Source organism: Tyto alba, unplaced genomic scaffold, assembly GCF_018691265.1.
Source record: "Tyto alba isolate M040663 unplaced genomic scaffold, T.alba_DEE_v4.0 Super-Scaffold_1000006, whole genome shotgun sequence".
In the NCBI taxonomy this organism is placed as follows: Eukaryota; Metazoa; Chordata; class Aves; order Strigiformes; family Tytonidae; genus Tyto; species Tyto alba.
Window position 1 is genome coordinate 10,191,300 of NW_024881272.1, and position 22,103 is coordinate 10,213,402.

Genomic DNA, 22,103 nt, shown 5'->3' on the forward strand with positions numbered 1-22,103 from the left:
GCTCTGGTTGACAAAACCACGCGATATTGCACTCTGATGTGTTAAATTCACTTGTGAAGTCTTAAGGATTAGCAAAAACTATATGGTGAACATGTGTAGTTCGATTCAGTTATATTATCTGAAAATTTGCTGATACTATTGACAATTATTTTTTCAGTTATAGCAATTACATCTTTAGTATGTGAAGAGAGGTCTTTAGTGTTCTCACTGAATACCAACCCAGCTAAGATCTAAAGCGCAATGTATTTTTTCAACTCCCTGAAACCTCTGGGCAATAGAATCCTCAAATTTCAATGGAGAATTGAATGAGTACACATGAATGGCAGGTACTATCTTAGCAGCAGATTTTTGGAGATTGTATTTTAGAGGATTCTGGCTGTATTTGTACAAGAACCAAGATCTGCATAAGCAGAAGTGTTTCACTGAATTTACTAATTCTGAACACTTTGGTTTGGGGATTTTTTTTTTTTTTTTCTTCATTCAGCACAGTAAAATTTTGCTGCATTTCCTGTCTGCTTCTCCTGAAAATGGCCTTGTTTAATGTCTAGTTGTTGGTTAAACTTCTTGTATCATAAGAACCAGCAGCAATGATTGGGTAACCTGTGGGGTTCTAGTGGGAAATGGCATGCCCATGCTGTATGCTGCTCTAAGTACAGTAAGCACCCTCCTTTTCCCATTTATTTTCCATAAACTGGCTGCATAATTCAACAACTGAAAAAACATGCCTCGTCTCCTAGCATCTTCTCTAGATACCTCTCCTGAGGACCTGTCAGGAAAAGAAGGTGCCCATAATGACAGTGTCTCTACTAGCTCTCTACAGGAAGAACTCATTACTGTGTTTTCATTTGTTAATCAAAAACACAGCATGCTTCTACAAAATTTACCTCAGCTCTGTATGGCATCACTGTGTAGGAGAATTCATCAGAATGTGGATTTTTCAAGCAAGCCAAAAAGGAAGGTTCTTGTGCTACTTGTCTATAGCATGAACCCATCTCCAGTAAGATGAATTAACAGTTGCTTCCTACTCTCTTGCTTATTTCAAATAAACTTCCACATCATTCCTCTCCTTTGGACCCATGCATCACACCCAATCATAACCGAATAGAGACATCCCAGTATAGTAACTTATGGCAGTTCTCTTAATGTGCTTAGCCAGAAAGGTATGCACTTGGCAGAGGAATGGCCATGAAGTCATAATAATTAACTAACTTTTGGTTTCATTTTTGCGCTGATGATCATAAATTTATCTATTTTTAAATGTACAGTCTGCAGTTTTGCCATCAAAATGTGTATCTGCATATATGTATTTTTTAAATCTTGTTAAGATCCAAGTAGGGAAAAATATTTTTTCACTAATCTCAAGCAAAAAGGTGCTATTTCAGAACCTTCTTATCTTATCAGTGAAAAGAGAATTACAGTGAGTCAGGTCATCATTTTATAGATGTTCTTAGTAAGCAAACAAGAGTGCATCACATCCCTGTTTTGTGGACTAGATCAGGAACAAAAAGGCTATTTATTGCTTACAGCTTCCCAGTCTGCCTTTCTAGCCAGGAGTAATACTCTTTTCTAGTTTAGGATGCTTTTTCTGTTTTGTCTCTTACTCCATTACGCACTATATCAACAATGTTAGAAGTCAAAGGCTATAAAGATATAAAATACTTAGACATGTGAAGTCATAGGCAGAAAAGTAGAAGAGAACTAAAGCAATTTGAGAAGTTGTAGTGCAAATAATTAAATTAAAGTGTAAATCTAATTAAACTTACTTATCTCTAATAAGAATCAGAGAATGGTTGAGGTTGGAAGGGACCTCTGCAAGTAATTTGTCCAACGCCCTGCTCAAGTAGAGCCACCTAGAACTGGTTGCCCAGGACTGTGTCTAGATGGGTTTTTTTATAGCTCTATGGAGGGAGACTCCACAACCTACATACAAAAATGTATGAACAAAAATTAATTATTTGCAACACAGTTCATTTGTAAACATAAAGTGGAGTATAAAATTGTTCTTCGCACACCTCCTTTCTTTGTTCTATGCATACTGAGTTTTTGTACGCAGTCTTTTCTTATTGGCCAAAATGCAATAAGAGAGCTCTGAAGTGTGCTAATACAGAATAAGAAACTTGAAATAAAAATATTCATTAGAAAATAAATTTACCAACCAAATCTAGTTAAATATATAATAATGTGAAAAAAACCTAAGTCCCAACTAAAGTTTAGAAGAGAAGATACTCTGAAGGCTATCCATATACATTTACCAGCAGAGGTAATCTTCTGATTTCTATGCTATTTAGGCACTTGAATTAAGATGAATTTTCCCCTGTGTATCTATGTAATCATAATAAAGCTATCCCCAAGGATGAACCTCCAGCATATTTGTTAAACCTGCTTCTTCAGCTGGAAATTGGCAAATAATTCCAAAGCCAAAATTCAAAATATCAGTTATTCATAGTACACTGCCTTTTTTTTTTAATTTTATTTTATCATTAGGGGAATATTTTGTTTATCACATTTGGAAAGTTAGAGAAGTTTGGCCAATAAAAAGATCACGTTCTGTGATGTAAAACTAGTATTTCTTTAATGCTAGTCCTTATAGATAGAAGATTTTATGGTCTGTCTTACTTTTACAAACTTGATCTAGTCTCCCAAATTTTGTTTGTCTGAATTTTTTTAGATTGGGAGAGTGAAAAATTAAAGTTCTTTCTTTTCTCCTTTCTGTCCTTTCCTAGACTCAAAGCGATGGAACCATCTTAATTGTACTAAAAAGCCCAAAATGTATTATCTCTTCGAAAAGCTTTATGTACAAAGCTATTCTAATTTTAAGGTTTTTACAGGTGTAGGGCAAACAGAGGTAAATTCAATCCTGCTACACAGAGGAAAATTGAGGTCAGTTACTGCTCTTCTCATCTATGAACTCCACTGGTCTAATCAAGATTTGATAAAACACAATGATTTCACGTGGGCATCAGTAATATATTCATTAGCAGTCTGAGGAGTATCAGAAAGGATTACAGAGCCCTGGGAGCAGCAGTAAGGGACTCTGGAGAGTAGGTATCTTCAATACTCCTTCCAGTCAAAGGGAAGGGGTCTGAAAGGACCAGTTGAATCTGCCAAATCAACAATTGGTTACAGGATTGGAGTCACAGGCAGGGGTTCAGCTACTTAGACCATGGGACTCGCTTTGTGAAACCTGGTCTACTGGGGGCTGATGGGGTCAATCTGTCAGAGAAGAGGAGGTGCATCTTTGGTCATAGGCTTCCCAAGCTGGTGAAGAGGGTTCTAAACTAAAGTTGACAGGGGAGGGGAACCTCAATCCATTCCACTGCTACCAGCTTGATGCCAGTGCCAGCAATAGATGCCCAGAGCCTGGAGAGGGGTCACAGGTCAGCAGGAGAGCACCTGAAGAGCAGCACAAAGGAATTCCAGCCAGTAAGTCAGCTTCATTGGGGGCCCAATTTAAATGCTTCTATGTAAACGCACATAGCACGGGGAATAAACAAGAGGAGCTAGAGATGTGCACACACCTGCAGGGCTATGATCTTGTTGGCATCATGGAGATGTGGAGGGATGGCTCCTGTGGCTGGAGTGCTGGAATGGAAGGGTACAGGCTCTTCAGGAAGGACAGGCTGGGGAGATGAGGTGGGGGTGTCACCCTCTACGTCAGTGACTAGCTGGAGTGCATGGAGCCCTGCCTGGGATGGATGACAACCCAGTCAAGAGCTTATCGGGCAGGATTAGAGAGAAGGCAGGGACATGAGATGTTACAGTGGGGGTCTGCTACAGGCCACCCAGCCAGGAAGACCAAGCAGATGAGACCCTCTATAGACAGATAGGAGCAGCCTCATGTTCACAAGCCCCGGTCTTCATGGGGGAATTCAAGCACCCTGATATCTGTTGGAAAGACAACACAGCAGGGAATAAGCAATCCAGGAGGTTCCTGGAATGCTTGGATGATAAATTCCTTCTCCAAGTGATAGAGGAGCCAAGGAGGAGAGGTACAATGTTGGGCCTCATTCCCACCAGCAAGGAGGGGCAGGTGGGGAGTGTGAAGCTAAGGGCAGCCTTGGCTGCAGGGACCATGAAATGGTGGAGTTCATGACCCTGAAGGCAGTGAGAAGGGCGCACAGCACCCTCACTACCCTGGACTTCAGGAGAGCAGACTCAGCCTCTCCAGGGATCTGCTTGGCAGAGTAGCGTGGGATAAAGCCCTGGAAAGAAGAGGGGCCCAAGAAAGCTGGTTGATATTCAAGGATCACCTGATCCAAGCTCAGGAGCGACGCATTCCAACAAAGAAGAAGTCGGGTAAGAATGCCAGGAGGCCTGCATGGATGAACAAAGAGGTCCTGGACAAGCTCAAACACAAAAAGGAAGCCTGCACAGGGTGGAAGCAAGGACAGGTAGCCTGGGAGGAATACAGAGAAACCGTCTGGGTAGCCAGGGATCAGGTTAGGAAGGCCAAAGCCCTGGTAGAATTAAATCTGGCCAGGCATGTCAAGGGCAACAAAAAAAGTTTTTACAGGTATGTCAGTGATAAAAGGAAGACTAGAGAAAATGTGGGCCCTCTCTGGAATGAAACAGGAGACCTTATTACCCAGGATATGGAGAAGTCTGATGCACTCAATGACTTCTTTGCCTCAGTCTTCACAGGCAAGTGCTCCAGCCACACTGCCCAAGACGCAGAAGGTAAAGGCAGGGACTGGGAGATGGAAGAACTGACCACTATAGGAGAAGATCAAGTTTGAGACCATCAAGTTTGAACCTGAAGGTGCACAAGCCCATGGGACCTAATGAAATGCATCCATAGGTCCTGAGGGCACTGGGCAATGAAGTGGGTAAGCCACTAGCCATCGTATGTGAGAAGTTGTGGCAGTCCAGTGAAGTTCCTGCTGCCTGAAAAAGGCAAAACATAACCCCCGTTTTTAAAGAGGGGGAAAAAAGGAAGACCAAGGGACCTACAGGCCAGTCAGTCTCACCTCTGTGTCCAGTAAGATCATGGAGTGGATTCTCCTGGAAAGAGTGCTAGGGCAAATAGACAATGAGGTGACTGATGACAACAAACATGGCTTCAGTAAGGGTAAATAATGACTGACAAATTTGGTGGCTTTCTACCATGGGGTTACAGCAATAGTGGATAAGTGAAGAGCAACTGACATTTAGCTGAACTTGTGCAAAGCATTTGACACTGTCCCACATGACATCCTTGTCTCTACATTGGAGGGACATGGATATGATAGATGGAGTACTCTGTGGATAAGGAGTTGGCTGGATGATCGCACTCAAGGAGGTGCAGTTGATGGCCCAATGTCCAAGTAGAGAGAAGTGACGAGTGGCATTCCTCAGGGGTTGGTGTTGGGACTGGTACTGTTTATCATCTTTGTTGGTGACACAAACAGTGGGATCGAGTGCATCCCCAGCAAGTTTGCCAACAACACCAAGCTGTGTGGTGTGGCTGACACGCTGGAGGGAAGGGATGCCATCCAGAGGGACCTGGACAGGCTGGAGAGGTGGGACCGGGCAGACCTCATGAAGTTCAACAAGGCCAAGTGCAAGGTCCTGCACATGGGTCAGGGCAATCTCAAGCACAAATACAGGCTGGGAGAGCAGTGGATCAAGAGCAGCTCGGTGGAGAAGGACTTGGGGGTAGTAATGGATGGAAAACCGACTGTAAGCCAGCAATGTGCCCTCACAGCCCAGAAAGCCAACCGTGTCCTGGACTGCATCAAGAGAAGTGTGGCCAGCAGGTCGAGGGAGAGAATTGTCCCCCTCTTCTCTGCTCTCATGAGACCCCACCTGCAGTGCTGTGTCCAGCTCTGGGGCCCCCAACATCAGAAGGGCATGGACCTGCTCAAGTGCATTCAGAGGAGGCCACATTTCTCAGGTATCCCATTCAGAAGAAGGAGGTATGTTGTCTCCATTGGTTTCCTTTCCGAATTGTCTTTTTTCAGTATAGACCAAGTTTGAGTTTTATTTAGGAATGCTTAATAAAACTGAACACTTCAAAAAGCTAGGTACTTCTGCAGTTGTTTTTCCTCCAGCATCTTAGAGGCTCTTTGCTTTCCTAGGCACAAGGTCATGACTTGTCAATGAGCAGTGCAATGTCAGATCCATGCAAATTAGTCAACTAGATCACAGTACAGAAGTAAAATCATGTCACTAAGTATTTGATCCTACAAAGTAAGTATATTAAGTTTAAATAATACTTTCTGAATTTGTTTTGGAAATTATGTAAAACTGACTCCTCTATGTGGTAAAATTTAGCTCAGAAGAAAATTAATAACTTTGCTGTTGCCTTCAATAGAATTGGATTCTACTCAAAGTATCACAATTATGCTTAACAGAAATTAATCCAACTGCTTACTTGATCTTTGGTTTTTGATGAAGAAGAGCTTTAGTCTCTCTTTAAATGTATTTTCATTCATATAGAATTCAACTTGCACCCTGAAATACAAAAGGAAGTATTAGAATTGAATATGAAAGATAATAAATGATTTTCTCAAAATCATTTGTTTCCCTAATAATCTGTTCTTTATATATAACTGGAGGAACATACAGAGATTGTTCAGCCAAAAGCTCACTTGGATTTTAATGACCAATGTTACAAGATTAAAAAACAAACAAAACCAAAACCAAACAACTTAGTCTATCTCCTTCACATGCAGAGTCATTTTCATATTACCTGGATACTCTACCCTGCAAAATCAGAAGCATCTATGTTTCTGGTATTTTCATTGGAAGACTAGTCTCATCTGCATCTTTGTAAGGAATATTTCCTTGGTGTTTAGGTTAAACCTTCCATCTCAGTTTAACTGCCTTTCCTTAAAATTGACATTTTAATGATTCTTCTTTTTTATATCTTGTTCATATCTCTACTAAACATTCATGTCTCGGTTAAGTGTTCACCTGTTTGTGTTCACCTTTAATCAAATGCTTATGCACCAAACAAATCACCTTCTCTGAATTTTCACAATGAAATACTGAGACCTGAAATCAAAACGTCATTGCAATCATACAATATTCTACAAAAAATAACTTCCCTTCCTGATTATATTAAAGCAACATCACGATCTTTTTTTCCTCCCTTCCCCCCCAGATTTGCCAGGACCTATTTCACTTTTCTGTCTCTCAATACAGTTTGAGTACAATTCATGCAATAGTTCTAGACTAGAAGAAATAAAACTGTTGCAGGGGCTGAAAATGGGAAAAGAAGGTGTGCATTAGTTGTACAGAAAAATTTAGGCCATTCCAGAGTTGTGGAGTTGAACTGCTTGCTGTAGGCTGAGTGCAGCAGTGGTTCCATTTCCACTGAAGTCACTGTTCTACCCAACTGACTGGATCTCCCTAACCAACCCCAGTTCTCTACAGCAGTGAATCGCTTTACCCCAGCACAATTTCTGTGCCTTCCTGAGAAGTCAGTCCTCAGTTTGAGAACTGTTCTACTATTGCTAAAGAATAAAGAGACATCACAGAAGTGAGTTACTTCTTTATTTCTCACATTCTCTGTATTACCATCAGGTGTTGCAAAATTGCATATACCTTTTCTGTTCATAGGCATACTTGATCTTTATTTGAGCTTCAATTACTTGCTTTTATATGTACTGTCGTATATTTCAAGCAGAATCCTGACTAGATTTTCCCTTCTTTCATGTGAACCCTTTGTTGAAACAATTTTTGTATAATCTAATGTTATCTACAGTCTCTCTCTTTTCCTCAAATACTTGCCTAATACCATATATTTCTGTACACTTATGGAACTGGAGGATTATTTAGTTATGGACCCAGAATGGATGGCATCTCAGGTAATGTGATTTTTTCATGCTTGCTTACTTACTGCCAGAAGTTTAGGTGTATCACTTTGTGGGACAGGGTCAGCACATCATAAAAGAAAGGCTCTCTACGACTTGTTTAGTGAGGTCAGTTAATTTTAGCTAGTCACTTAGCTTTGATGTGGTTTATTGTAGTGTTCCTTGTAGAATGGATAATTATAATGCTTTCTAGTCAGAGGAAGCAAAAACATAACTTTATTAAGAATCTGTATAGAAACTGAGCTCTATAACTTACAGAATTTTTAATTCATTTCTGTGCAATGACACCTTTGGCACAGTGATAAAAGCAACCCCTACCCAAGACCAACTTTTCTGCCCTACCTGGCTCTACCCCTTCTGTGGTAAGAGCATTAAGCAGTTGGAATTAAAGAGGATGAACCTACCTGCCCTCTGCTTTTTAAACTAAGAGTAGTTGCAGCTGCATATTTCAAAGAGCCTGGACCAGAGCTATGTCCTAGAAACTGCCACCAAATTGGAGGAAGAGCCCACTGAATGAAGAGCAACTTGTTTTCGGACTTTTATTGAGCTTAAATATAGACTAAGTGTTGAGCTGTTCAAGACTGCAGGAGTCGTTGCCATGAACAGAAATGCAATTTAGATAGTTGATAACTTTAAAGCAAGTAAGGAAACATGTCCAGGCATTAATTAGTAGGTGAGCAGGTCTGTGGGGGCCTGAGCTCTGCTTCAGTTCTTTTCTACACATTTCCCAAGGTACTTACTGTCATTAATGCAGTGACAGTTTTAGTGGGAAACATTTCCCATCATTTGGCAGCTGCCACATGCTAGGTGTATATACTTAATCTTCAAGGACATATTTCAGTAGGTAAACAATGTGACACAAGCTACGGAAGTAAAGGATGTTATTTTAAAGGTGCACAGTACCAGTGATCTTTTTTACACCTTTTAAACTCTGATTTTTTCAGTAAGAAAATTACAGTAGTCACTTTTCATGAAAGAACAACATGTTAACAGTAAGCCATGATTTAATGATAATGAGGAAAGAGGATGTGGGAGCTAATCGCCCTCCTATCACTACCATTATGAATTGCTCTGATAGCCTTCTAACAGCTGTCTACTTCTCTTTCCTTAGCAACCTGTGCTCACAGCAGACTGGGATTCCACAGTGCAGCAGTTTCCATGGCAAAATGGATTACAAATGTTGCTAATACCACTTCCATGGCTCAACTCCTCCTCTTTCCCCTGACTTTTTTTTAAACCTAAGTGAAAAGTGTATCAGTCTTCTACATTTGCAGGAAATACATTATCATGCATCTATAATGAATGTACACTTTCATGATACTCTGGCTACCAGAGAATACTTCACTTTGTTTCTTAAAGGTTACTAAGTAAAGATAAGAATGAATGAATGAAGGAGCCACTGGCAGGGATAAGGACAGTAAACCTCCAGATACTGTTCTTTCCCAATACTCTGCTTTTTTATTTTTTAGGGAGAACATTCATTCTACTTAAACCTTTGTTGCAGCCTTTTAATGATTAACATTTTACCTCAAGTATTTGTTCTTTTCTGTATTTTGCCCACTATGAAGTGTAATCTAGAAAAGGAGTATTTCAGGAATGTAACACAAATAAATTCTGATCCTCGCTTGCAGTGTTAAGTTCACTTAGTAGTAGTGAAGGGCTTAAGCTTTTTTGGGACTTGAATACCAGGTAGTAAGGATGTTTCAAGTGAGTGAATGAAATTCATTGACACATACATATATAAGACTTGATTATTCTGTTGCAGGATAAATACTAGTTGTAATTTGATTCCAAGCAAATGGTTTTGACAAAATGGTACACATGCTGTACAGGGTGATAGTATATGTGTACACAGATCACCTGGAGTAGGTTTGGTTTTGTTCTATATTTCAACTGTAAGTAATTTAAAAGTGTAGTTTAAGTAATTTATGCTTCACGTTTTTCATCTTCCAGTAAAAGACAGTTGTGGCTCAGTCCACTCTGACCAAAATGAAATCAAGCTGAAAACGCTATTCCTGATGATAGTTGCTGGGACAGAAAAGGTTGATGAACATAAGGAACTTGTGTATGCAGTCAGTTAATAACTTCTTTTTCTGTGTATGTGGTAGGCATTGAATACTCCACAAAAAGCTGCTTTTGGCATTTAAAGAACAGGTTTTTTGCTTTATTGACTCTTGCTTCATCTGTATTGAAAACGCACAAATACGTGGCTGATACACCTGTGGCAAAACCACCTGAAGTTAAATGATCCTCTTGAAAACACAGTGTGTTTTTTTTAACTTTCTTATTAAAACTAAATACAGTTAATAGTGGTCTTCCCGAGTTTAAACCCAAAGGACAGTGATGTCAGTGGAATCTTTCAAACTGTAAGAAGCATCTTGAAGTACCAAAAATATAAGTATACATTGCACTTTTCTAATTCAGTCAAGATGTGATTTGAGTAGTACATTTTAATGTAACACAAATATAGCAGGAAAATACTAATTCATGCCAAAGACACTAATGCAAAGCACTTCTCATGACTGTAAATCACAAGGACTGATCTGTCTGCACTCCGGTTACTTAACTAATTTTGTCTGTGTTTTTCCATTGCTATTTACAATGTCATTCTAACTCCATAGCCACACTTTACTATAGTAACAATATCACCTTACACCCTCAAATCTACAAATTGTCTTTCTTTTGTGTTAGAAAATAGAAGATTTTGCAGAAATAGTCCCTTCAAAAATTAGAGTTGGATTTCTCACTACATTCATGCTAGGAGCTGTAAATGTTTCTGCTTACTATTACTTGACATTGGAATGAAGAAAGATGTTAGCTGTACAAATGGAGCCAATCTGAAGAAAACTACATCAATTTATTTAAATCCATCTTTATGGGAAGGGACATTTAATGTTTTTCCTACAAAGAGCCTTGTAATATAGACACAGTATGGTTTTTATTGGGATTTGCCAATCCAGCATATGTGAAATCCTGTTAGATTCAAACCTGAAAGTTTATTATGTAGGGTGTAAACAGGTGCTTAAAAATTAAGCATTTGAAGTGCTAAAGTGAACTGCTATTGTCAGAGCTTATTTTACTGAAAAAAAAAAAAAAAAAAAAAAAGTGGGCATTTTTTTCTTATAGCTTTTAATAAAGGATTAGTGTATTTTAATGATGACTCTCTTGGGTAGCAGATCTCTTCTTTTTGAAGTTTTGCAAAGTCTGAAATACTCAAAACTCTGATTTGTTTAGAGCTTCCCAGACAAATGGTCATTTGATTTTCCAGGTCTGCTTGGTCCATCAGAATCAATGCAACAGATCAAGACTGCTTGTTGAATGATACCTCATCATCTTGTGCTGAATAAAATGGCAGTAAGATCAGGACTTTTGCATTACTGGTTCTTAACTTGGGGAGGCATCCTATTTGTTTCTGGTAGCAAATCAGTCAGCAGTTGCATAGGTCATGATGAACATTGAACAGATAAAGTTCTGGGGTTTTGATTTCGTCTCCATGCTGAATGACAGGACAAATGCTATTAATTGGGGGAGGAAGGGTGTTTGCTTCCTCTCACTTATTGTAAAGAAAGAAAAGACACTATTTCTTTTGCAGCCTCCTGATTTGGTAGTCCATTCTTGCAGTGTGAACATCACACGAGAGAGTTGTGCAGGTCAGAGCCTCAACATTTTTCTGGGTACTTTAGGAGACAGTCTTTAAAACTTACGTCCTTAATGAAGCTGTTTGTAATGCACTATGTTGATGAAATCTAACATTTGCAATATGGCCCTGCGTTTTCTCAAAGATGACTTCTAACATGTGTTGAATAACTAAAACTGACAGATATAAGGGTTTTTTCTGATAGGGGATTTTATCTGTTTTTATAAATAAACCAATTAATATTTTCAAGATCTCTGCAGAACTCTGTTCGTGTAATACTGTCTTGTAGATTCTTTACAATGCCTAACATTTTGAATGTACCTGATAGACCACAAGTTCCACATGTAGTATGCAGTATTATCTATTATCTTGTTACTTTTCCAAACTAAACTCTCTCAGTACTCCTCTAGAACAAGTCAGGAAGCATAATTGTCTGGTTCAACTTTGAACTGTCACGCAACAAAGACACGTTTGGTCATCTTAGTACTTAGACTATATGCTATGACATCTGTACCTGGGCATTTATTTTGTTCTTTTCTTTCTACGGATATATTTATTTAGAAGTTACCTTCTGAATCAACAAATTTATCTAGTGAAGTTTTTCCAGACATACCCACATTTGCTTGATTATGTAGCTGGATGTTACCATAACTAATGGATCAGGTGTTATCAGTGTCACCATAAAAATCCTCTGTATTAATTAAGATAGAAATAGCATGCACTGAGTTCAGCTTAAGCACAAGTTACAGAATAAAGGATCAACAATGCATAAATAACCTCGTAGCTTGGAACTGTATGTCTGCTCAAACCCTTTCTACTGTATCTTTCCAATAAGTGCTGCTTGTTTTGATTGAAACAAATTCGAAAATAGGCCAAACCAAATTTTTCAGGTTGCACTTGCAACCACAAGAAAATATTTTCTATGTAAAAGCAAACTCTTTCTTTACTTAATTGTTCAAAAGCCAAAATGCTAAAAATTTCAGCCCTTAAAATTTTATTCCTTACAATTTAAATAGTTTATGTATATCTATATTTTTAGGTATATAAATACAAATATGTTTTAAAATCTGATTGTAAGCCAGCTTCATGTTCCTTTTAACACTCAAATGGCCTCAGTTACATAAAACTGTCTTTGAAACCTATACAGATCCATGGCAGCAATTTAACATTACAGCAATAGAGATATGAAATTACATTATTTTTCAAACTTTTCTCTGTAAAGTATCTTCATTTTTTCCATTCCTTTGAGGGAAGGATTTTTAAGGGAAAACTGATAGGAAGTGTCTGAGACTCAGTGATGGGTAGTGTGCATGCTTTTCAACCAAATAATAATACTTTTTTTTAAAATCCTCCATTCACAATCAGTCTTGCAAATTCCAAAAGGAAATTATCATCTCAATCCTGCACCCATGAAAACCAGTGACAAATTAACCATTCTAGTAATGGTGCAGTAATAAAAAATTAATTTGCAACCTGTACGCTTTGTCATGAAAAACTTTTAAAAAAACAAAACAAAACAGAAAATACTATGTTGTTTTACTATGGGGAAAAGAAATTGCAGAGGAATCTCCCTCTTCATTTTAGTGGCCCTGCAAATACCACACACTTGATTTTTTTATTGCACATACACCTTCCTGTTGCAAATCTACTGCGTAAGGTTAGAAAGTTAATAAATCAAATATGAATGATGCATTAAGAAATAGTCAACTTTTAAGCTAAATTTTGCAAGAAAATCACATAAGAAAGATATCTGACAAGTTTGGTAAAACTTTTCTGCTGTTTTTTTTTTTTTTTTAATTTTCTTCCCCCAAAGCATACAAGGAGGAGAAAGTATACATATTTTAAAAGTGAATTTATTGCATGTGAAAATAGCTCTTTTTAACCTCTCGGCAAAAATACATCACATGTAGGATATATACAGCACAGAGCTACTGCAATGAAAATCCATTATGCAAAGCTTTTTAACTGCCTAAGTAAATGGGGTATGCTTCATGCATCTGATCTAGACACCATTCAGTTTTATGTAGTTGTGCCAATTAACCATACCTGAATAGCAGGAATGGTCATTGGTTTTGGGTTTTTGTTTTTTTTTTTTTTTTTTTTAATGTTGGCAACTACTTGTCAGAAGGAGACTTGAAACAAACTTGTTGAACAGCAAGCACACATTGATAACATCTTTCTGCTGCTGTCAGCCTGGATTTAACTCTGTATTAGAGTGTTAAGAGCAAAAGACACAGTAACACATCACAAGCTACCATATCTTTATTTTTTCCTCTCAAAATTGATTCTCTATTCACCAGCACAATTTCTCTACTGCTTTCCTGAAATTGTTTTTCTGTACCAACTTTTCTCTTTGCCATTCAACAAAAATTTAACTTTTGTTTCAAGGGAAAGAGTCCTTTGCTATGAAAGGCAACAGAACAGCTGGTGATTCATGAGTAATGAAACTGCATTAGAAGGAGGAGAATCCATGTGCCTAACGTGCTCTAGTCCTCTGTATCACAACTACATGTACCTATCACCTGTCAATGTTCTAAAACAAAAAGTTAGATGGCAGATCCTTCTCCTACAACTACAGGGGTGTAATCATTAAATCTGTCCTCTTTGTGATAGGTGAGGCATATGCAGGATCAAGCAGCTTGCCTGGGTGCCCTGCATACACTGTATGAATTAATTAGAAATTACTGTTCTTAGAGTAACAGCATGCCTCAGGATGTTGACTTAAAATTTAACAATATTTTCTACTCTAGTAGAAACACTACTACTTTAGTACTTTAATGCTAATCATTGCAAACCTTCCATCTGAAGCTATTTATTAATACTTATTAAACTTCTGTCTGTTGTAACATTGGCAATTAATTCTTACTTTAGTAAGATACTTGTTCTCTCTCAAAAAACCCCTTAGTTATTTCCCCAAGCAGACACACTTGTGTCTACACTAAATACAGTCTGCAGGGTCAGGGGTGGTTTTAGGAGTTGTTTGTAGCCCAGCATCTATTTCCCTTCTTGCTCCCAACCTCTTTCTTTGGTCCTCTGAGACCTCTCTCCTGCTAGTCCATGCTTGGCTCACAATTTATTTTCCACCATCCCCTCATTCCAACTGCTCCCTCTCTCTGTTCCTCCATCCAGATTTTAAGAATATTTCCATTCCCTTCTTCAACAGTTCCTTCTCTCTAGTTCCTTAAAGATTTCACCCTGTCTTGTCTTCCTCTATATACTACAGAATTTCATTATTTCACTTGAAAACATTGATGAAATAGCACACTGTCCCTCCTGTGGTATATTTTCTTTGCTCCGATTCCCTACATGGACCTTTGCTTTTAACATGCCTTTCTTCTTAACACTCTCACTGTCTGAAATTGTAACTCAGGACTCTGTTTTTCTTCCTTTCCTGTCCTTTTCTGTTCTTTGGAAACTTCCAACTGTTGGTGCTATATGGCCCTTAAAACAGACTTCTTTCTCAGGCCCATCAGAAACTGAATGGTGACCATGTATGAAAATATCCACTGCATATTCAAAATAGATGGATGGCAGTGATGGAGTTGTACCACTCCTACTCCAACATTTAACATGTGATGTTACTTCTCTGTAGATTTTATTTTAATAAGCTTGGATGCAGTTTGCTTGCTCCCCATTTAACACTTTTCTGTTACAAAGCAAGCAGCCAAACACTATGAGGGACATTGTCATGGAGATTAACCAGATAAAGATAGAAACAGGTGTTAAGATAAATAGGAGCCTTAAACTGTTCTGGTAGATTTTATCATCTCTAGAATATTAAATAAATAAAAATCTTAAAGACTTATTGCTCACTTTAGATATGGCAGTTTACAGGTACACACACCTTCCTTACAAATAAAAAAACAAATACCTGTGAGTGAAATATGTTATCTTTGTTTAGGCACAGGAGCTACTTATTACTTTTTCCTAATTTTTTTTGCATGTGTGGGTGTGGGTGTAGTAGTCCAAGGCTTAAACCGGCAAAAAACTACTATGTGTGCATATGTCTTTTGTTTAATGAGAGAAAGGATGAGCCCAACATGTCTTGACTTTAAGGAAATGCTGAGCAAACACTCTTCTTCAATTTGGTCCCTGCAAGTGACTTAAGTTAGCCTCTGATTACCACAGAAATCCAAATCACTATTCATTTTAACACTACTCATTTGTAAGACAAATATATCTGACTATTCTGTTAGTGCTCTTCTGTAAGTTATCTTTTTCTTCCTTATTTTTCAAGATCGCATCCTTTCAAAAACAGCAAGTAGAACAAAGCTGAGAGCTGTTCGTATATGGTATCCTCACAGATTAGATGGCTTATCTCAGTTTTATTTTTGCTTAAAAAAAAAAAAAAAAGAAATTAAGATTTACTTTTCTGAAAATGCAGCAGAAGGGAGAAGAAAAAAGAGCAGATGGATAGAAAAAAAAAATCCAAAAAAGGAACAAAAAAACTTTGTGGGTGAATCCCAATCTGTCATTTTTTTAAGTATCACATGACCAAGTGTAAAATATAATTTTAAATATGACTCATTAATATGTTACCTGAAACAGAGCCAGCTTCCTAGTAGTGTCTGATCCAATGCCCATTTAAATCAGTGGAAAGATTCTATTCACTTCAAATTGAGTAAAATAATCAAATAGTAAAAATATTCAAACTAGATATCTCCCTGTTTCTTTAAGTAATGAATTACTATTTTTCTCCCCAAATGAAAGCAATTTTCTTGTCATTTCAATTATACAATATATTTTACATAAAACTGGCAGGTCAGTGTGAGATTCAGAAGAGCATATATATTGATTCTTCTTTAATTCCACATCTTTTTATTGTTACCATTCTGCTTTATTATTACTTCTGTTTGCTGGCGTTTCTGCTTTTGGTTTTTTACTATATTATGCTAGTTATACTTGGTAATCTTCAATGATAACCAACAATTTATTCAGTGTTTCCTGGAAAAATGTACAGCATAATTATATCAAGTCAGAAAAACAAATTTTGAAGGTTTGTTCCTCCAAAATGAAACTTCAGGATTCAGTAAATTAACCTACATTTTTACCAAAGACATAGTAAATTATAGGGAAATATTAGCTGCACCTACCTAGAAGGAAAGAGAAGCTTATGAAAAAGTACAGCATTCACTGTAAACAGATGACTTTACGTGATCTGTGTATGGAGTCTTACTCACTGATTAATATTTCATAAGGAGAGAAGTTTCAGAAATGGAATGTTCTGAGTTCAAAGATAGAAATGTCAATATGTCGTGTCAAAATCACAAATTGATGTTTTCCCTCTGAAAATTGTTTTGTCCAAGAAGGTAATTATATATTTCCTTTACTGTTCATTAAGTAGAAAATCTACTGAATTTTTCTAAGAAAAATATATTCATCAACCCAAAGAACAGTTTTTGTTTGAATTTTGGTATTGCTTGGATTTTTCTGACCCAATTAAAACAGAATATCTGAAATTTCTTAAGTCTTTGTGGCCTTACCTTTATTTCCTGCACAACTACAGTTACTATGCAAGACATTAAGCTGCCTTTTCTATAACATTGACCTGGTGGGATGTGATCTATATTCTGTGTCCTCCCTTTTGGGAGCTGTATTCTTCTCACATTTCTCTGTCCTAACTTAGTTGTCATGATTGCTTTCTGAATAACTATATGGGGATGATAATATGATTCTTAGTTGTTTAACAGCTTCCCACAGAGTTCAACAGTAAAAATGGCAAAAATAAGGCCATCCTCACTGAAAATACTAAAAAATGTTTTTTAAGAAGAATCAGATGAATTGGACTAGCCTGCAGTTTCAGAAAACATTGCATGTGTCCTTCAAACATTTCTTCCCAAGTGTTAAGCTAAAAATGAGTACATTTTACACTTAAGAACCTACTCTTTTTTTTTTTAATTGGCCACCAAAAAGATATCTCTAAGCAATCTGAATTCTCTGATCCCATTCAGACTGATCTGTTTTTTAGTTTTTTCCATCTCCTAAAGCTGCTTCCTTCAAGACAAACAAAATGTCCATATTATAGATATTTGGAGGAGAAACGAAGTCCGAAATTTAGCATATTTCTCTAAAACAATTATAAACCTGAAGTGTATATAACTATTTACCTTGAGAAAATAACATCTGAACATATTGCAGTTGATGGATCTAAAAATCCAGCTTCAAAATGAAGCCAGTGAAATGCCTTCTGTACTTCCTGTGATGTGATACTAACGATGCCTTGGAACTTGAATCACACAATTCCCTCAAAAAATATTCTGTCTGCTATAGAAAAAACCTTGCAGGTAAAATTCTTCTCCAGCCAAAGTTTGGCACTTGGTCTATAATTCACATGTGTCTATTCTGCAAAGGCAGCCCAGGTATGAACTATGTTTTCAGAAACTAGTGGACTTTACTGCCAAGTCACAGGAAAGTAAACAGCAAAATTCTTTGAGACCCTATAACCTTCAAATGTTTAGACCTTTCCTCCACCAGAATGAGGCTGCTGCTAATTTTGGTCTCCAGTGAGATCACCTGTAGTCTGTATACACCTCTATATGCCTGGGATACATACATCTTTCATGCCTTGATTATTTCACCTCTTGCCTGTTTCTTTCAGCTAAACTGTAGCATGTTTCTTTAGCTTAGGAGATGTGAAAGAATAAAAGTGCTCAATTTCACTTTCTGTTACCACTCTTGCCACTTACTTCTTTCCTTCCATCCGTAATACTCACAACTTCCTCTTGCCACCCCCAGCTGTCACCACAGTTTGCTTTGTCACCTCCTAATCCCCTCCAGGGAAGGATATGATGAGTGTGGAGTAAGTGCCAAAACTGCTCTCCAGGGCCCCGTGCAGCAGACTCACTCACAGCAGTTTATACAGCATGAAGAAGGCTGCGTGAGTTTTACGCTATGTGGAACGTAAATCCATGTACACATCTACCTAGCAATGTAAACATAAATAACTGGATAGGACTGGCAAATTAAGATATTATATGTTCAGAGAAATGACCTGAAACCTTTTATCTGACATGTGCTATATAGTGCATTAAGAGTTTAAATAGAAGTCTGACAGTCCAAATCACTATTGCAATAGTAATCCACAAAGGCCAAATGATAAAACTGATTATTTCTCTAGATGCGTGTTTAAAAAAAACAAAACAAAAAACAACTGAAAAAGAAGCCTAGAAAAACATGAGAAACAACTGTTACAGAGGAGGCATAGCCAGCAGCTACCACAATGAAGCTTATGTCTAGGCTGGTGTAAGGGGTAGAAAAGCCTCACAATGAAGTATACAATGTGGCAAATAAAAGCAGATGCCCAGGATTTTAATGTGGGCAGTAGCTACTTTACACAAAGTCTTTGGGCTCTGACTGATGGAATGGAGGGGCCTGTAGTTTCCTCACTTTTGCAGCCTGCAGTGGAGAGAATAGCAGCCCTGAAAGGAGGAGAGGCCCAAACCTTGGGCTTTGATTTCAGCATGCTATTACTGGCACCACAGGGAAAGAGCTGCTGCCAAAGGCCGGGCAACACAGAGGTGTTTAAGCCTTGAGGCTATGCTTAGACTGCACTTCCAGGTCTACCAGGTTCAGTTTCAACTTGATGAACTTTTTAATGTTGTGGTGTACAAGTGAAAAACTTGCAGTCAAGTATATACATAGTATGGATGTACACGTGTTCAGAATTTGCTCTAATTGAAGACTCTATATTTTTTCCTTTGGATAGGGACTTTTCAATTGGATCAGTCTGTTGATCAGACTCATCTTAATCACTGTGATTATCATAGCTAATGCAAAGGTATAGCAGAAGCAAACACACCGGGATAGTGGAAAAGACAGTGCAACTGCAGTGTTCCACTGACTTACAGTGATTATGATCTCCTTGTCTTGGTGTAAAAGACATCATAAATTTACTGCCATGAAGTTAGTGGATCAATTCTTTAGTCACCCAGATAATGAAAATAATTGGAGGAAATGGTGGATGGAGAGACGACAATCAAAAACTCTGAGTCTAGTATTGTACAGCGTGATTTTCATGGAATTGCATTCATAAATGTGATTATAGGTATCTGGGTTTATCGTGCTATCGATTCTTTTTAAAACTAAACCTTGATTTAGCATAATAAACTGTTGTGCATTCATTACTAGTGAGATTTTTGCTGGCTATACATACTTTCATCACTGGTCCTTGGGCTACTGAGACTTTTAGGAAAGGCCTTCCACCAATTCTGTAAAACATCTATACTAATTTGTAATACAGTAATAATAGCTGTCATAGTTCTATTACACATTAATTCAGAATTTTTGCAACTGGCAAATTTATATATTTATAAACAGCATTTAAAAAAAAAAAATCAGTTGGTTCATTTTTGTCTCCTTTAAATCTAGGAAAATGTTATAATCTTATTTTCAAAATTAATTCCATGAACTAAGACAATATTTTTATAGGCAAAATCCCTAAACAGTGTTCTTAAAGTGCTAAAATATTTCGAAGTGGATTATGAAAAAATCATACACCTGTCACTATTTGGATGTTAGAGCTCCTACAGGGGTCATTTAAACAGAACATATCACTTGTTTACTTGATCATGCTAATAATCATGCAGTCAAAGCCCATTTCACAAAAACAAGTTTCTTCTGTCTAAGATAGTACAGATGTTTCTCTGTAACCTTTCCTTAATCACACTGTCTATATTAGTCTGTCTAATAACATTTTGTAAATGTTAACAAATACAAAAGTTTCAGACCACATTGTAGCACTTCAGAACACAGTATCAAGAGCACTTTGGTATCATTAGGAGAATGTTGATGATTTGTTTCAATAACAACTATATCGATGGTAAGAACAAAATGGAGATAATACAGGCATATACATAGGAATGGGATGAGTGTTAATGGAGGGGAAAGCAGGAAAAGAGGGTATACCAGAATGAGGCTATATTAAAATAAGAAACAGTGTGTCACTTGGTCTGCTCTTACATTATTTCCTCTTATCACTTACCAGTGTCTGCTAAATAACTGACCAGACCAGTTCAATCTGCTAAATAACAAAGTAGTTTGCTTCAGTGCAGATACTCTTCATTTTTAAAAGAAACCTAATTGAGCAAAGGCAAGTATGACTATTAAAAAAATAATATTGTAAGAGCTTTTACCCTTTTAACAGTGGGAGTTAGAAAACTTACAATCTTAACTTTCAGCTGTAGAAATTTACAGTCAACTGAAACAGCATGATACACTACTAGGTTACTAAAATAAGGCACAAAATAGTTCTCTTTTTCAATTTTTAGTGTTCATAAAATCAAAACTGATCCTTTTACAGGCACAGAACTGTGTTTGAAAGAAGTACAAGTAAGAAGATGCATAAGCACCATATTCCCAAAAGGAGGGATTCATGGGTCATCTTTTTTGTGCTAAACTTGATTCTGGACTAGTAGTCGTTACCCACAGTCAAGAGCTGAATCCCCTGTTCTACTCTACCACATAAACACATACCTAGCCATGAAGGTTATCAAGCCACTGTTCTGTCTAGAGGAAGGCTGTATTCAATTTACTGGTGTAACCTTGTCTATTTTTCCTTCAATTATTCTTCCATTTTCATGTTTGCTGTCTTCAAATGACCTTCTCCTTAAAGTGCCTCTCAAGTATTAGCCTTTTGTTTGTCTTCAGGATTAGGGGTAGTTCAGTACCCTGAATTCTTCATTGTTTGATTCAGATTTGATCTATACATCCTAGCCCTGTGCTCCATCTACTTGCTGCACATCACTTGACTTCTGCCACATTCTTTTAGAAATGGGAATCATATGCTCCTCTGTTTCCCTACAGTGCTCTTCTACAACGGTCTGACCTAGATGCAAGATCTCTGGATTGCATCAAAATACAATCAATAAAAAAAATATGAAGCAAGTATATATGAAGTTCAAAATCAGTTTTTTGTATATCACAGGGCTTTCCTTACCATGCTCTTTTGTTCCTCCAATTTTTCTCTTTAGGAACTCCTTAGAATGCTTTGTCTTAAAAAAAAAAATTAAATATGAAAGTCTCAATGATCCAGTTCTATAGCCACTTAAATTGGAGAACATCTTCATATTTTAAACAGACAGGAGATCATGCTCAGTGTGGAGTGATTTCAATTTCTGGAATTGAATAAGCCATGTTCTTAGCACAAATATGTCCACACAATTCATAATTGGATTTGAACAACATGCATGGGTATAGTAGTCTCAGATATATGGTTAATGTTATTCAATGTATATCATAATTCTGCTTAGTTTTATATATTGTTGTTGTACTCCTTAACATCACTAATATGTTAGGAGTTTCCAGGAGCAGAGACTAGGCTACAATGCCAGATACAGAATTGTCATGTTTTGTAACCACTGTATTAGAGATTAAAGAGATAAAAATAGCAGCTAAATAAAATCATGGCAAAAGGCAAACAAAAATATTCTTATAATGTACATTACCAATGGTAAAAATGTAAGTACTGGTTAGAATGTCAACAAGAGATGACAAAAAATAAATGGCACCCATGCCAAGACCCACCAGTTGGATTTAGCCTTGGAACAAACTAAGAGTGAAGCAAATGACAGATTATAAATAGAGTATGAGCTGTAGCACTCTGCTCCATTATGAGATAATTGGAAGAGATAGATAAGGGGCAAGTCTGAAATGAACATCATGTACTTAAATTT

General features: G+C 37.3%; 1 protein-coding gene across 2 annotated transcripts in view; it reads right to left on the reverse strand.

Annotated features, from left to right (window-relative positions):
• KCNT2 (potassium sodium-activated channel subfamily T member 2) overlaps nucleotides 1-22,103 on the reverse strand; it is a 153,244-nt gene that overhangs the window by 109,350 nt on the left and 21,791 nt on the right. For both annotated transcript variants that reach the window (XM_042785671.1, XM_042785664.1), the window contains exon 2: nucleotides 6,353-6,432. In XM_042785671.1, coding sequence (XP_042641605.1) covers nucleotides 6,353-6,432 — 80 coding nt within the window. The remainder of the gene's footprint in view (nucleotides 1-6,352; nucleotides 6,433-22,103) is intronic.